Source organism: Abramis brama, assembly GCF_963993115.1.
Source record: "Abramis brama genome assembly, chromosome: 1".
Taxonomy (NCBI): domain Eukaryota; kingdom Metazoa; phylum Chordata; class Actinopteri; order Cypriniformes; family Leuciscidae; genus Abramis; species Abramis brama.
Window position 1 is genome coordinate 59271091 of NC_139963.1, and position 14452 is coordinate 59285542.

At 36.9% G+C, this 14452-nt stretch overlaps 1 protein-coding gene across 1 annotated transcript; it reads left to right on the top strand.

The window, feature by feature from the left end:
* The first annotated feature begins 1535 nt into the window (after nt 1–1535).
* On the top strand, nt 1536–13145 carry LOC311077655 (uncharacterized protein). Its single transcript, XM_084106233.1, has 6 exons — nt 1536–1602; nt 11663–11752; nt 12151–12213; nt 12658–12705; nt 12851–12931; nt 13043–13145. The coding sequence occupies exons 1-6, from the start codon at nt 1542–1544 to the stop codon at nt 13096–13098; spliced, it is 399 nt and encodes a 132-aa protein (XP_083962359.1). The 5' UTR covers nt 1536–1541; the 3' UTR covers nt 13099–13145.
* The last annotated feature ends 1307 nt before the right edge of the window (nt 13146–14452 follow it).

The window sequence follows — 14452 nt, forward strand, 5'->3', positions numbered from 1 at the left end:
TAGATCCGACAGATTCGACTGTGTATTTAAGTGGTCCAGTGGTAGAACATTTGCCAAATACATCAGAGGTTCTGGGTTCGAATCTGCACTCATGTAAGTTTTTTTTTTTTTCATCAAATCCGATTGTTTATAAGTGGTTCTATATCAGGCAGAGACACGTTTGTGTGCATTTTGTTTTGTAATTTTACTGGAACGAATAGAGAGTCTCCACAACGGATTGAAGCGTGCCCGAGTGAAGACTGTGCGCGAGCCACAAACAAACACAGTATCCGCGCCAATGATCGCAGCGACACTTTTATCACTTGATTTAAGCATAAGGATTTACCGTAGTGTGATGACGATCCGAGATCCCGCGAGATCCATGTGTTTGGCATCTTGTCCTATCTTTTAAGTCATGCTACAGTAGTCTGAAGGAAAAAGTGCTTTATTTGTAAAATAATTGTTTAAAATAATGGTGCTGATGATTTTTAGAGACCCCCACAGGTGTATGATTTTACTGCTTTCATGGGAGCTCATCCTCTCTCTATGGGAGCTCAGCTCCCACTGGCTCCCACGTAATTCGAACCATGCTCTCGCCCGATTCTACTGCCTGTAGGAAGAATATCCCGCTTGCAAGTTCGGTGTATCCTACCCGCGTCCTTCAGTCTCACAAAGTCTCAGACATCGCGAGAAGCAGGATCAGTTTACGGCAACCATCCCCAGCACAGAGGCAGGCTAACGAAACCCGGCTAGCGATTGTTGCAAATGTGTGTATAATGGCAGAGCCGGGGAAGAAGCAGAAGAAAAAAACTTTTTTTATGCTCATGCCCACTCAAAAACAAAACATGAAAGCAGTAGTTTGCCTCGTTCATATTGTTCGTTCCCGGTAAAAATACTAGTATGCATGACAACACAATACATTTTTTTTTTTTTAAACTCGCCATCAGTTGGAAAGAAAATATTACTTTACTTGCCTCGGTAGACATAACTGGTTTTGAAATAGCCGGTTCCTCTGCTCAGCTGTTCGTGGCGAGGGGGGAGGGACAACAGTTCGTTTTTACGACAGTGTGTTTGAAAGCATTTACTAACAGACACTAAGGAGAGCTAGGGGGGCGCTTCGTAGAGAAAAAACACTCAGGCTTGCCTGGTGTCCCTTTAAGGAATTTTTATTCGAAATTTGGCATTACAATACTTCAGAGTACGCATAAAAACAAGGTGATGGAAACAGCTAATGATAGGGAAAATATATGTTTGTATTGATTTGGGTGGAACTGTTCATTCAAAGCACTTTGTTCAGTGTCAAACATAATACTTCTTTATGGACTTGGTTTCTGGACGCCACTGTACAGTTCAGCTCACTTTCTGATCCAGAGCTTTTCAAAGTCAACACAGTTTTACACCAGAGATCTTTCTGATCGCTTCTTCAGCTGTGTCATAGAGTCAGGACTAAACACTCAGTTGAAGAGATCAGAGGAAGTTACCAACCAGAGGAGGAGCTGATGATGTTTAAAGGAAGAGCTGTAACTATATATAATGAAGAGAAAGACTGACAGAAACACAAAATGGCTGATAAGTGTGATCTGTGTCTGCTGGGACTGATCATTCTCTCTTCACTTCTCACAGGTAAAGAAATCTGTATTTTCTCTAAAGACATTTAGTGGAATTAGTCTGGAAAGAGTTCATTTGAACATGCTCAGTTTATTCTTGCACACATTCACGTTGTGATCTCAGAGTTGTGTATTGATACACACAGATCATACTGTATTATTCCTGATACTGGACATAGTGTCACTCAAACATCTGATGATGAAGAATTATCTTCATATTAAGAGTGTAAGGGTGGATTTCCTGCAGAGGTTCAAGCTGCAAGACTGCCGAATGACTAAAGAAAAGTTGTCAGCAAGATGTTAGAAAACTGTACATTTCTTGTCTATTCCACCCACTGCTACTTATACCAACGACGGAAATAAGCGCAGTTACAATAGATTAATATGTGGGTGTCACGGTGTGGGTTTTGTGTCTTGTTCCTTGTTCTTGTCTGTCATGTAATTCCCTGCTTGTCATGTGATCCTGCCATGTGTCTTGTCCCATGTTCAGCTGTTCCCTGTTATGTTGATTAGTCTTCCCAGGTGTTTCAGTTTAACCACGCCCCCTTGTTATCTTGTTTAGCTTGTGTTCCCTTGTATTTAAGCCCTGTGTTTTAGTTCAGTCCTTGTGAGTTCTTGATGTTGTAACGTTTGCTGTTGTCTCCTTGTTCCCGTCCTGAGTTCCTGGTTCCTGTTCTGAGTGTTCTGTCGTGTACCCTGGATTACCTGTTTGTTTGTTTGTTTGTTTGTTTGTTTGTTTGTTTGTTTGTTTGTTTGTGCTTGTGCTTGTGCTTGTGCTTGTGCTTGGATTCACTCTCCGCTTCATTCCTGCCTGCATCGTTACTAAAACACAGGGCTTAAATACAAGGGAACACAAGCTAAACAAGATAACAAGGGGGCGTGGTTAAACTGAAACACCTGGGAAGACTAATCAACATAACGGGGAACAGCTGAACATGGGACAAGACATGGCAGGATCACATGACAAGCAGGGAATTACATGACAGACAAGAACAAGGAACAAGACACAAAACCCACATCGTGACAGTGGGAAAGCGTTGCTATAGAGAGTGACGATATTGTATTGCAATATAGCACTTCAAAGTCAATAACAAATCAAAACTTTTTTAGCACATTATTTGTATTTGAAAAGGTTTAATAACAAAATATGGTTTTAGTTACACTTAAAATAGTAACAAATGATGATGATAACTTATACCATTAATCTTAGCCAGCATATACATGTTACCTGAGAGAGAGAGAGAGAGAGAGAGAGAGAGAGAGAGAGAGAGAGAGAGAGAGAGAAAAGAGGAAGTAAAGAAAGAGAGACAGAGAATAAAAGAGACAGAGCAACAGTTTCAATCTTCTTTTATCCTTTCCTGACCATGTGACTTTAACCCAACTGTGAGACGTTTAAACTGACCAATCAGATAATTTGAACTTCCCCCACCGTACTAAAGGAGTGACAATTCATCGACCCCCAAAATACAAACATTTTGGCCTACAGGCCTTGATCACTATCTGTGTCTTTGGGAACTCCAAATGGTCCTTGTGGTGGAAAGAGGGGGTAGAAAAACAGTCAAGATTATTTCAATTCTACAAGAGTGTGTCAGTGATTTGAACAGCTCTCTGATATTCTGGAGAGTGTGTTGTTTGCATTAAGTGAGGAAAAAACGGTCACACTTTACAATAAGGGTATATTATTAATCATGTACTAATACCTGGATTAATACTTAATTCAACATGAACTAATGATAATTGAAAGCATGAACTAATCATGAACCACTGAGGAGTTATCCTGAACTACGACTGGAGTCATTATGGATTCACAGCAGACCGGGTGAGTGGGTCACATTTTTTAATCAAGGCAGTCTTGAAACTGACATCATTCTTATTAATATCAGGATTGCCACTGAAAGTCTTAAATGTCTCCAATAATCGTTCTGAAAATGCTGCTGGATGCTCCCCTTTCCTCATGTGCATCTCAGATATTTTATCCCAATTACTGACATCACACCTAAGACTTCAAGCAGTGCCTTTTTCCTCTCTGACTTATTAGCATTTCTGCCCTTTACTTTCTTAGTTAAGGCTCCAGACAAAGTCTCAGGCAGGCACATTCTTAACAAAACGCATGCATCACCATCTGTTAAATTGTAAACTTCAGCATATTCCTCCAAGTTTTTCAGAAAATCTAATGGATCTTGTTTGTCATGATCAAATTTACCAATATTCTTGATCACAGTTTCTAGTTCAGTTGGATTAAATCCTCGGACTATGGAAGAGGTCATTGGTTCTTTCCTTCCTTCACTAGCACGCATAGTCGTAGTAGTGTGGACTGGTGCCATGGGAAATCGGACTCTACAGTCAGAGTATTGTCTACTGAATGACTGAGAATCTTTTCCCCAACCCTCAGCCCTGTCTTCCTGCAAATCTGGCATTTCTGGAACTGGGTTACACAATGTGACACCTAACATTGTCTTATTAGAGTTGTGCCATTCTTTATCATAAACTGACAAGCCGCCTTCGCTTCCTCCAAATTGTTGGACAATGTTTCCACAGATGATTAAAGCATACTGTTGTTAGTTCTAAGAAGTACAGTCTCATTCTGCATCTTTACCTTTTCTTCTTTCCATATCGTTTCACTAGCCAGGTCATTTTTTGTAGAAATTACCCCAACACTGAGTCGCTCATTTTCAGCCTCTAACTCATCTACTCTCCTCCTAGTTACTTTGTATGAAGCAAAAAGTGCTTGAAGCGCATTAGCAATTTTCCCATTTTTGTTCTTAGGCATTTTGGGATCATTTTCAAACTTAGAGATAGCCCACTTGTACGGTTCATCAACAATATTCTCTATTCCGTCAAACATTCCCTGAGAACCGTGTTTAGCAATGTATTTAACAATCATCTCTTCCATTTTCAAAAGTCTTAACAGGCTTTAGAGTATCTTGTGATCTAATAGTTATTCACAAAGTCTGATTTAAATGACTACATGTTATCTAGTTCCTTTAAAATATCCGTTAGTCTAAATATTCACAGCTCCAGTACTTCGGACACAAATTATCAAAATAGCCACACTACCTGAGGCTTCTAAACTTAACCACAGCCACAATCCATTGGACCTTAAATTTCATTACGCAAAACAGTTAAGAAATGTAACACTGTCACAGTACGTCGGACAAAACCACACTACGTCAGGTTTTATGTTATTTTCTTAAAACAATTTACTTAGCCACAGTACTTCGGGCTTAAACAATATTTATCCAATTTAAAACACTGTAACCGTACGTCGGGCAAAACCACACTGCTTCGGGTTCTTGTTTTAAACTTCACAGAGTCACGGCGCGTCAGACTCACTAGTCTACACTTTACCACACAATCGTTGTGAAATAATTCTGTGACCACACTGCGTCGGGTCTATTCAATTACTTTAGAATTTCCTCAGAATCATTACAACTTCACAATCGGTTTCAAGTACATTAGAAACATATACATTTGTTTCAGTTACTTTAGAAACAACCAATCTAATATAACTCTGCTACCACACTACTTCGGGTTGATTCAGTTACTTTAGAATCTTAACAGAATTATAAGAGACCAACACCAAGTTTCAGTTACTTTAGAAACTTTACACTTAAGCACTTTGTTTCAGTTACTTTAGAAACAACAATTCCAATACAACTCTGTCACCACACTGCTTCGGGTAGATTCAGTTCCGTTAGAATCTTAAACAAAATTGTACGGAATAGGCTTAACAACTCCTCCTGCTAATACTGAATAAACCAAATTCTCTTCTGTCCTTAACAATTTCCTTCTAGATTTTTTAAACGAGGGGGTTCCCTGACAAAAAACAGCATAATTGAAAGACAACAGCTTTTTCTTACCTTTCCCCACTTTTTTTGTTTGAAATTCCTCGATGGGTGGCTTGCCAATGTAAGAAAAAATGATGTGGTCTTTGAAGATCTCAAAAATGAAGTTTATTACAGCATAGCAGTGGCAAGGTATACGAAGCACCTTGGGTTCTGTTGGGTTCTGCAGAACAGAATGTCCTGTTACAGTTTACAACTCTTAATGTAAATTAAGTTGCCCTTGTTGTAACAGCTGTGGTCTGTATGTTAATGAAGTTGAGACACCCCATTGTCTGAGAAGGTTCTCTGTGTCCCACACCCAGTCCCATTCTACAATTGACTACCATTTGCTCAGGATGTTATCAACCCAAATGGTCAAGAAACAATATAACTTGACTGCCTTAATCTATATGATAATTAAGCCATTTTGGGGACGAGCTCATTCTAAAATATATTTAGGAGTGGAATCTGGGTCTAGGCAGATTACAATTTCTTACATCACAGTGAGCTTAAAGTGTCACCTCACAGTCCACTCACTGTGTGCTCATACTATGATCACAATATGAGCTCATCCCAGATAGAAATGTTATTGGACGTGGACTCCAACATCGCTCAGATATCAAATTTTGGTTGAAAATGAAAACTGGGTTGACGTCTAAATATTTGTTTGATGTCAGACTCCAACTTCATTAAACAACTCCACAAACAGCATTACCAGCCTCACTTATTACTAAACAGATTTACTTCTGTCATATGTGTACAATAGTCCTTATTGAGATTAACAGAGGTTTAGATGCTGATGATTTATTAATAATAATAGTTTGGTTTGATGTTACCATTATGATGATCAGTGTTTGCTTTAGTTGGTCAGTTTGACTCTTGATGTTTTAAAGCAGGGCTCAGTAGTTTCGGGATTTCTTCGCTGTATTCTCGCTTTTTGCTCGCAGGTTTCTCTCTAGAGCTCCCCCCACAGCTTCAGAATAGATATTTGACAACACTGTTGTAAAAACTCGTTGGCGATTCTCAGACACCAGAGGCTAGTAGATCAACGACATCAAAGCAGATGGGACATTCTTTAAAGCGTCTTCTTCATTCGGGTTCGAACAGCGTGAGGGAGCGCAATAATGACAGCATTTTAGCAGATTTCTTTTGGCCGTAAGGCAATTGTTTACATCGCGAGACTTGATATCACGCGATACTTCCTGACGCGGCGGCCGGCGGCCCGCCGGCTCAAAGTTGCAAGTGCGGACTTTCCACTCACGGGCACCAGGGGGGTGCGAAACGACCACCATTCAACCCGAAATAAGTAATATAACCATTCCAATGACTCCGAAGCTGTTCAGTTAAGGTAAAAAAGTTACTTAGTTCACCTTTAATGTTAGTTTTTCTCTGGCTGCTGGAACTGTGTGTTATGGCAAGAACAGTAAGAGGAAATGTGTTCTAGTGATGGGTCGGTCATGAACGATTAGTTTATTTTGAACAAATCTTTAATATGACTCAGGACTTCTGAGTTGTCTCAGAGAGTGATTTGTACATCTTGTGTCGACCGCGCATGTGCAAAATCCTATGGGTTCTGTACCGGAAAGAGAAATTATTAGTTCATCTCTTGAGTCTTCGGGTCTGATTCTTCTGAGTCTTTCGTTCTTTTTGACACCTGACGTGATGTGACAGCGCTGGACACATAAATGAGTTAATAATTCCCAAACTTTCTTATAAACAAGCGTGTAGTCAGTTTTTTAACAGTTGCATGCTGCGTTTTTGGTCTCAATCTCAATTTCTTATAGCTTTCTTATTTCTTTCAATTCAAAATTTTTAGAATTTCTATCATGTTGGTTCTTCTCCATATGAATGTACCAAAATTTGGTAATTTAAACTTTATCTATAATGGGGAAAATCACTTTGATAAATATAATACTACTACTAGATTCCCACTACTAATGTGATCAGATGATGTCATCTACTTGATGATGACAATAATGATATAGTCATCATCTAGTGCTCTGATCAGCTGATCTCTTCTAGACTGTCATGTGTGTGTTAATTACATATAATTGATTAGAGTAAAACATATAGAAAAACACTAAACATTTTGAACTACTGTTTCACTTAGATACACTCAAACCTCAAGAATCAGCGCCTGAATCTCAATAACGGTGACGTGCTTCATAAAGAAAACCAGGGATGGGCAAACTCGGTCCTGGAGGGCCACTGTCCTGCAGAGTTTATCTCCAACCCTGATAAACTCTCCTGCCTGTAGCTTTCTAGTAATCCTGGAGACACTGATTAGGTGTGCTTGAGGGTCCCAGATAGCAAGCAACCATCCAAACAATGTTAAATCAATGTTAATGTGTCAATGTAAACTGCATTGAATCAACATCACTTTAACACCCATAATGCTGTTTTTTAGATTTCATCCAAAAATCAATGATAATGGCACTGAATTTATGTTACAATTTGATGATGATGATTCATCATCATCATGCTTGCACTCTCAGAGAATAAAACACAACAACTATAACAGTATAACAGTGGCCCTCCAGGACCGAAGCCTAATTTGTCCTTTAGGGTCAATATGACCCCAGTCGACTTTTCTTTAGTTAAAAAAATAATGGTTTCCTTCATCTCAGTGCAATAAGATTTTGTGACTTTTTCTAAATTATCTATCTATACACACAAAAAACTGGGCTTGATTTGGTTGTTCTGAAGGTATTTTTAAAAAAAGTCACACTCAAGACCTTTGAAATGAAAATTTATTTTTATTTTTCATTTGTCAAAAAAATCAATAAATCCAGAATAAATCTGAAAATTTCCATACGTCAGTGTTATAGAGCACAAATAATGTGGAACGAACGTGACACACACACACACACACACACACACACACACACACACACACACATAGATGTAAATAGAAATAACTGGCAAATAAAATCAATAACTCCAGCATAATTCTAAATATGCTCACACATAAATGCACACACACATGCACGCACACACACACACGCACACGCACACGCACACACACACACACTTATGTTATTTTATTTACTTATGTACTAAAATGTGTTTCTTATTCTAAAGTTAATAATTTTCTACATTTGGATTAATGAAATAAATAATATGTAACTGCATTCAAGTCTTTTCTTTTAGTGTCATTACTGCAAATGTATCTGACATTACTGCAAAAACAAGACACTTCAAAAGACCTCAAATAACAACAAACAAAAAAGAAATACTGATTTAATGTATTTTAAAATGTTTAAATATATATATTCATAACAAAAGCTGTTATAAGAGCAGTGAATGGAAATGAATGGTCTCTATGGGGCCTCTGATGGAAGTGTATGGTAATTACACTTTTTGGCAAAAATATATTATCTGCAAAAATATATATTATCTGTATAGATGAGAAGAAACCAAAAAAATAAATAAAATATTTGTATTATTAAAAATGAAAAATAAAATAAAAATACAATCACTCTCCTAGTGCATGTTTAATCATATTTTATTAAATGATTTGTTAATGCATTATTTTGTCATGACTTTTACTTGAGAGGGCCCTAATCATGATCAAATTCACTGTTAACTACTTCCCAAACTCAGCTCATGATTGATCATAAACTTACTATCAAACACACAACGAGTGTTCAGCTCAGTGAAGTGATGTTGTGTGGTCAGAGAACAGAAGTACAGTATCATCACGACTGTGTCTGGATGGAGAGTGAACTACTGATCCCAGCAAACCTTCCCTGAGTTTTGCTCCTTCCTTTGGGAACTGTTCCACAAATATTCTTTGTGGGTTTTAAATTGTTATTTTGTATTTAGCTGTGCATAAGTCACAGTAGGGTGAGTTTGAAGGAAAGAGAGAAACACAGAACAGATAAAGAGCTTTTAAGGTCAGTTATTAGTGTATTTTCTACGGTTGAAGAGGAGGATCAACTAATCCTGTGCCGTCCAGTAATGTTTATGACAAAGCTGAAATCAAGAGTTCAAGATATGATGATATTACATTATTTTAATTTGTTTCAGAGTCAGAGTATTTCTTATTGTTTCTTAAAGAGGCGTTTGATTTGGTTTATCCATAGATTGGTAACACTTTATAATAACGTTCAGTTGTAAGTCATTTATAAGTGGTTAGTTAATGATGCACTAATCATTTACAAAACATTCATAAATGATTAGCAAGTGATATACTAACATTTTATGTATGTTTTGTAAATTGTGTTACAATTAATTTACAATTGATTAGTTAATGATTAACTAATCATTTACAAAACATGACTATGCGTTTCATAAATTGTAACACATTTACAAGTGATGAATAGTTTACACTTTAGATTAGGGGATGCAGAATGTGTTATAAATCATTTACAACACTTTCTGTATCCCCTAATCTAAAGTGTAAACTATTCATCACTTGTAAATATGTTAAACTTACCTGTTACAAATGATCTGTACGTGTATTCGAGGCATTTACAACACTTTCTGCACCCTCTAATTGCTACATACATACAAACATACATACAAAAAAAAAAATACATTATTTATTAAACATTTATTAAACATTTATGAAACGCATATTCATGTTTAGCTAATCATTTACTAATCAACTGTAAATGACTTGTAACTGAATCTACAAAACATACATACAATAATTAACATATCACTTATTAATCATTTATGAACGCATAGTCATGTTTCGTAAATAATTAGTTAATACTAATCACTAGTAAATGACTTGTAACGGAATTTACAAAACATACATAAAATGTTAGTATATCACTTGCTACTCAATTATGAATTATTCATCATTAACTAACCACTTATAAATGACTTACAACTGAACGTTATTATAAAGTGTTACCCATAGATTTTAATGAATGCATTAACTATCAAACACCGGAAAAAGACTGTATGATTTGACTCTTCTGCTTTTTATGCTGGTATGGTTTATTGTTTTCATTTATTAATATCATAATGATCACTGAGATATACTGTGTTTCAGGTACCAGTGGAGTAGAAGAGACTCATGTGTTCATCAGTTCTGGTGAAAATGTGCGTCTGTCCTGTAATAATGCTCTTTCTGACTGCAAATCTAAAACTACATGGATCTATAGCAGAAATTCAACAGCAGTTGGACTGATTGAATTAGGGATAAAGAAGAAAGACACAGAGAGACTGAGTCTGGAGTCTGACTGCTCTCTGAACATCAAGAACGTCACAGAAGAAGATTATGGATCTTACAGCTGCAAACAATATGTGAACGGAAAGAAACAAGGAACTGATGCTGATGTTTATCTGCATGTTCTTCATGGTAAGTTTATGATTATCTGGTCAATTTAAAAAGGGCAGATTCTCCCTTTAAACTCAGATGATGATTGAAGAGTCTGTGATTTGTGTCTTGTGTTCAGTTTCAGTGTCTCCATCATCATCATCATCATCATCATCATCATCATCATCTTCATCCTCACAGACTGAGATCAGTCCAGGCCGCTCTGTGACTCTCTCCTGTCAGTTGTATTCATATGATAGATTCTCCTGTGATTATTGGGTTCGTTCTGAGGGATTTGAGCTGTTGTGGGTGAATCAGGCTGGTGTTGATCTGAAGACAGACTCCAGATATCAGATATTATCATCATCAGATCAATATCACTGTATCATCACTCTGACTACAACACTCCTAAATGAAGATAACAACAGAGAGTGGAGATGTCAGCTTACTCAGAGAAATCAACTCCAGACCTCAGTCAGATACACTGTCAAGTATTCAGGTGAGAAAACACTCTTTTCAGACAGATTTGTGAAAACTTTCACACACTGACTCTACTCTTTCTGATGGCTTCATACGTTTGGCAAATGTAAAATATTAGAGGTCAAAGTCATAAACTGCATGTAAAATTCTTATAATTCCCAATATTGACCTCCTATGGGTCATACTAGGCTAAAATAGACTCTTCTGATTTCATGTATGACCCATGTGGGAGGTCAATATTGGGAATTATAAGGATTTTTATGCAGTTTGAGGAATTCTAAGGCTTAATAATGTCATTGATTCAGGAAAGCTGAAGGTTTATGGGAAGCAGCTCACTGTGTTTCACTCTCATATAAACCAGGAATAAATGATACAGTAACATCTCTCTTCTCAACTACTGCCACTGTAAGCTGTGATGATTGAACACAAACTGCATGTCATGATCAATATGAAAATATGATGTTAATGTCCTGATGCGTCTGAACATTCATCTTCTGCAGCTCCAGTCGCTTCAACAACACTGACTCCAGTCAGAAGCTCAAACTCTGAGAAGACATCAAGCCGAACTACAGCAGCAGCTTCTACACAAGGTTCATGATCACATGATCACTGTCACACATCATCAGTCTCTCGCTTCAGTGGTTTGCACTGGCTCTCACAGACTGCTTTATCATCACACATATTATCATCAAAAAAAGCTCTTTAGTCAGATTTGTCAGTGAGTTTTGATACATATGACCGGTCTTGTACAGTCTGTTGTCTGATGCAAAATAATCATAATATACACCTAGTGTAACTCACGCCACTCACATGATAAATTAATAAAATCATAGTGAGAATTTAATTGAACACAGCTCATCCCATGTTAGTGTGTCGTCCCAGGAGCGTCACACTGATACGGAGCTGCTCTAGACTACAGCAGTGTGTAAAAGAAATGCCTTGTGTACATTGTGTAATCATATTTCTGTTTCCATCTTGTTTTTAAAAGTTGTAACATCAACTTTAGCAACAACACTGACTCCAGACACCACAGCAATCTCTCTGAATCAAGGTGTGTGTGAACGAACTACAGCAGCAGCTTCTACACACAGTTCATGAACACATGATCACTGTCACACACATCAACCTCGAAGGATTCCTCAATATTTGTGCATCTGAATGTTTTCATACAGGAAACGTTGTATGTTTTAGATGCCGTCAGTGAATAGATATTCAACATTTCAATGTTTCTGCAAACTTAGAAATGCAAGTGTGCTAGAAACTCACTTATAAGTTATAACATGAATATCTATGAATGAATAAAGCATCAAATAGATTTATTTTTGGTCAATGGCGATAGTCATTCTCCTCCAGACACCTTGAGATTGAAGTAAGAAGATAATGATGACAGACATATCCATAATTTCTGTGATATGAAGCTCAAGTATTATGTGATGATGATGTTGTGTATATGTGGCATTATGTGTTGAACTGAACTAACAGACGTGATCCACAGATCCAGGAGAAACTTTAGTCTGTGTGACTGCTGGATCATTATACAGAGGTACGACACATTCATTTATACTGACAGCTTTAGAACATTAAACTATCAGTCAGTCTGTAAAAGCTTCATCAATAACTGTTGATAGTTGAATACCCTTGACTTCAGTCATGTACAGTTTCTCTTCTTCCTCTCATGTTTCCTGCAGTGATTGTGATTATTGTTGAGATCGCAGTGTTTGCTGCTCCTACTGTGATTCTTCTTCAGATCATCTGTGCAAGAAGAGCTGGTGAGTTTTGAGCCGCACACAATCTGATGATTCACACTCATCTGATCTGGAACAATCTGCAATCATGATAAAAACACATACGAGAGGTCAGTCAATGCTTTTATTTTGCAGGGAGGAAGGACTCGAAGCACCCAGAGGAAATAGAGATGCCTGCAATATTAGAATAAAATACTGATGAGTTTAGAGCAAATCTGTAACAATATTTACAATAGCAAAAACTTACAGAGGATTGTTCATCGTTTTACTTTCTTCTTCTCAGAAAACAGAGAAAAAACTCTGATCACCCTGAAGAAATAGTGACACCGAGTTTAGATTAAAATGTGTTTGTTTTGTTTTTTTACAAATAAAATGCCAGATTTTTTTTACATTTACATCCCAGTCAACACGTTGATCTCACAGTGATCTCTCCATATGATCACAATGTGAGTCACAGGAGGCCCGGCTCCAGATATGAGATGAAAGGTGGGCCGGGCGGATTGGGGGGGTTGGGGAGGGGGTGAGAGGGTGTTCTTTAATGCTTTAGTCTCACATGTCTATTGATATAGTTTACTATCAATAACTATTAGTAACTATTTAGTAACTTTATATATGATGAGTTCAGATGCAAAAGCCTCTAAGTGCCATCTGACATTTTCTTCTAAAATGAGCATTTTTATCAAGTTCATATATTTAGGCATATCTCGTATATTTCACTTTAATGACAATTAATAGGTAACTTTCATTGCCATTAAAGTGAAATAACTGAACATAAACATACAAGCTTGATAAAAACGATCATTCTAGAGGAAAATTTCAGATGGCTCTTAGAGGCTTTTGCATCTTCATATATAGATAAAAATGTTTAACATGTTTATTTTTACATTCCCTCTTTTTGTATGTGTTTTTTTTTGCATATATATATATATATATATTACCCCTTAAAGGGATGGTTCGGAGTAAAATCAACCTAGGGTCCTTTGCACCATGACCTCGAGCCAAACACCCCCCAGAAGCCTTTTTTCCCTTGGTCGAACATTATTAAAGTTAGAGCTTATTTAAGGTTGATTTTATTCCAAACCATCCCTTTAACAGATATTGTATCAATTAAGTAACTTTAGATTTGATAAAAAGGGGCTGGTCTTTTAAAATAACTTTAAAATACATCACTATACCATTTACAACATCAGCTTTTTGTTCATTTTAGAAAACTGTTACAAACTAAAAATGTTCATTTTATCTGAAATGCTGTTTTTCTTAAGAATTGTTCTCGCGTCTGTTAATATAGTATAACATTACAGATTTTTGGCCATTGTTATTTTTTACATTTATATTTTTACATTCTTATGTATATTTAGATATATATATTTTTTTAACCACACAACAGATCTTGTATCAGTTTAGTAACTTTAGATTTGAGGAAAACATGGCAGGTCTTGAAAAAGATCTACTTATATCACTGTAATATTTACAGCTTTCTTAGCTTTAGCTTTCTACTCATTTTAGAGAATTCTGTTACAAACTCATCCATGTCCAGTTCATGTG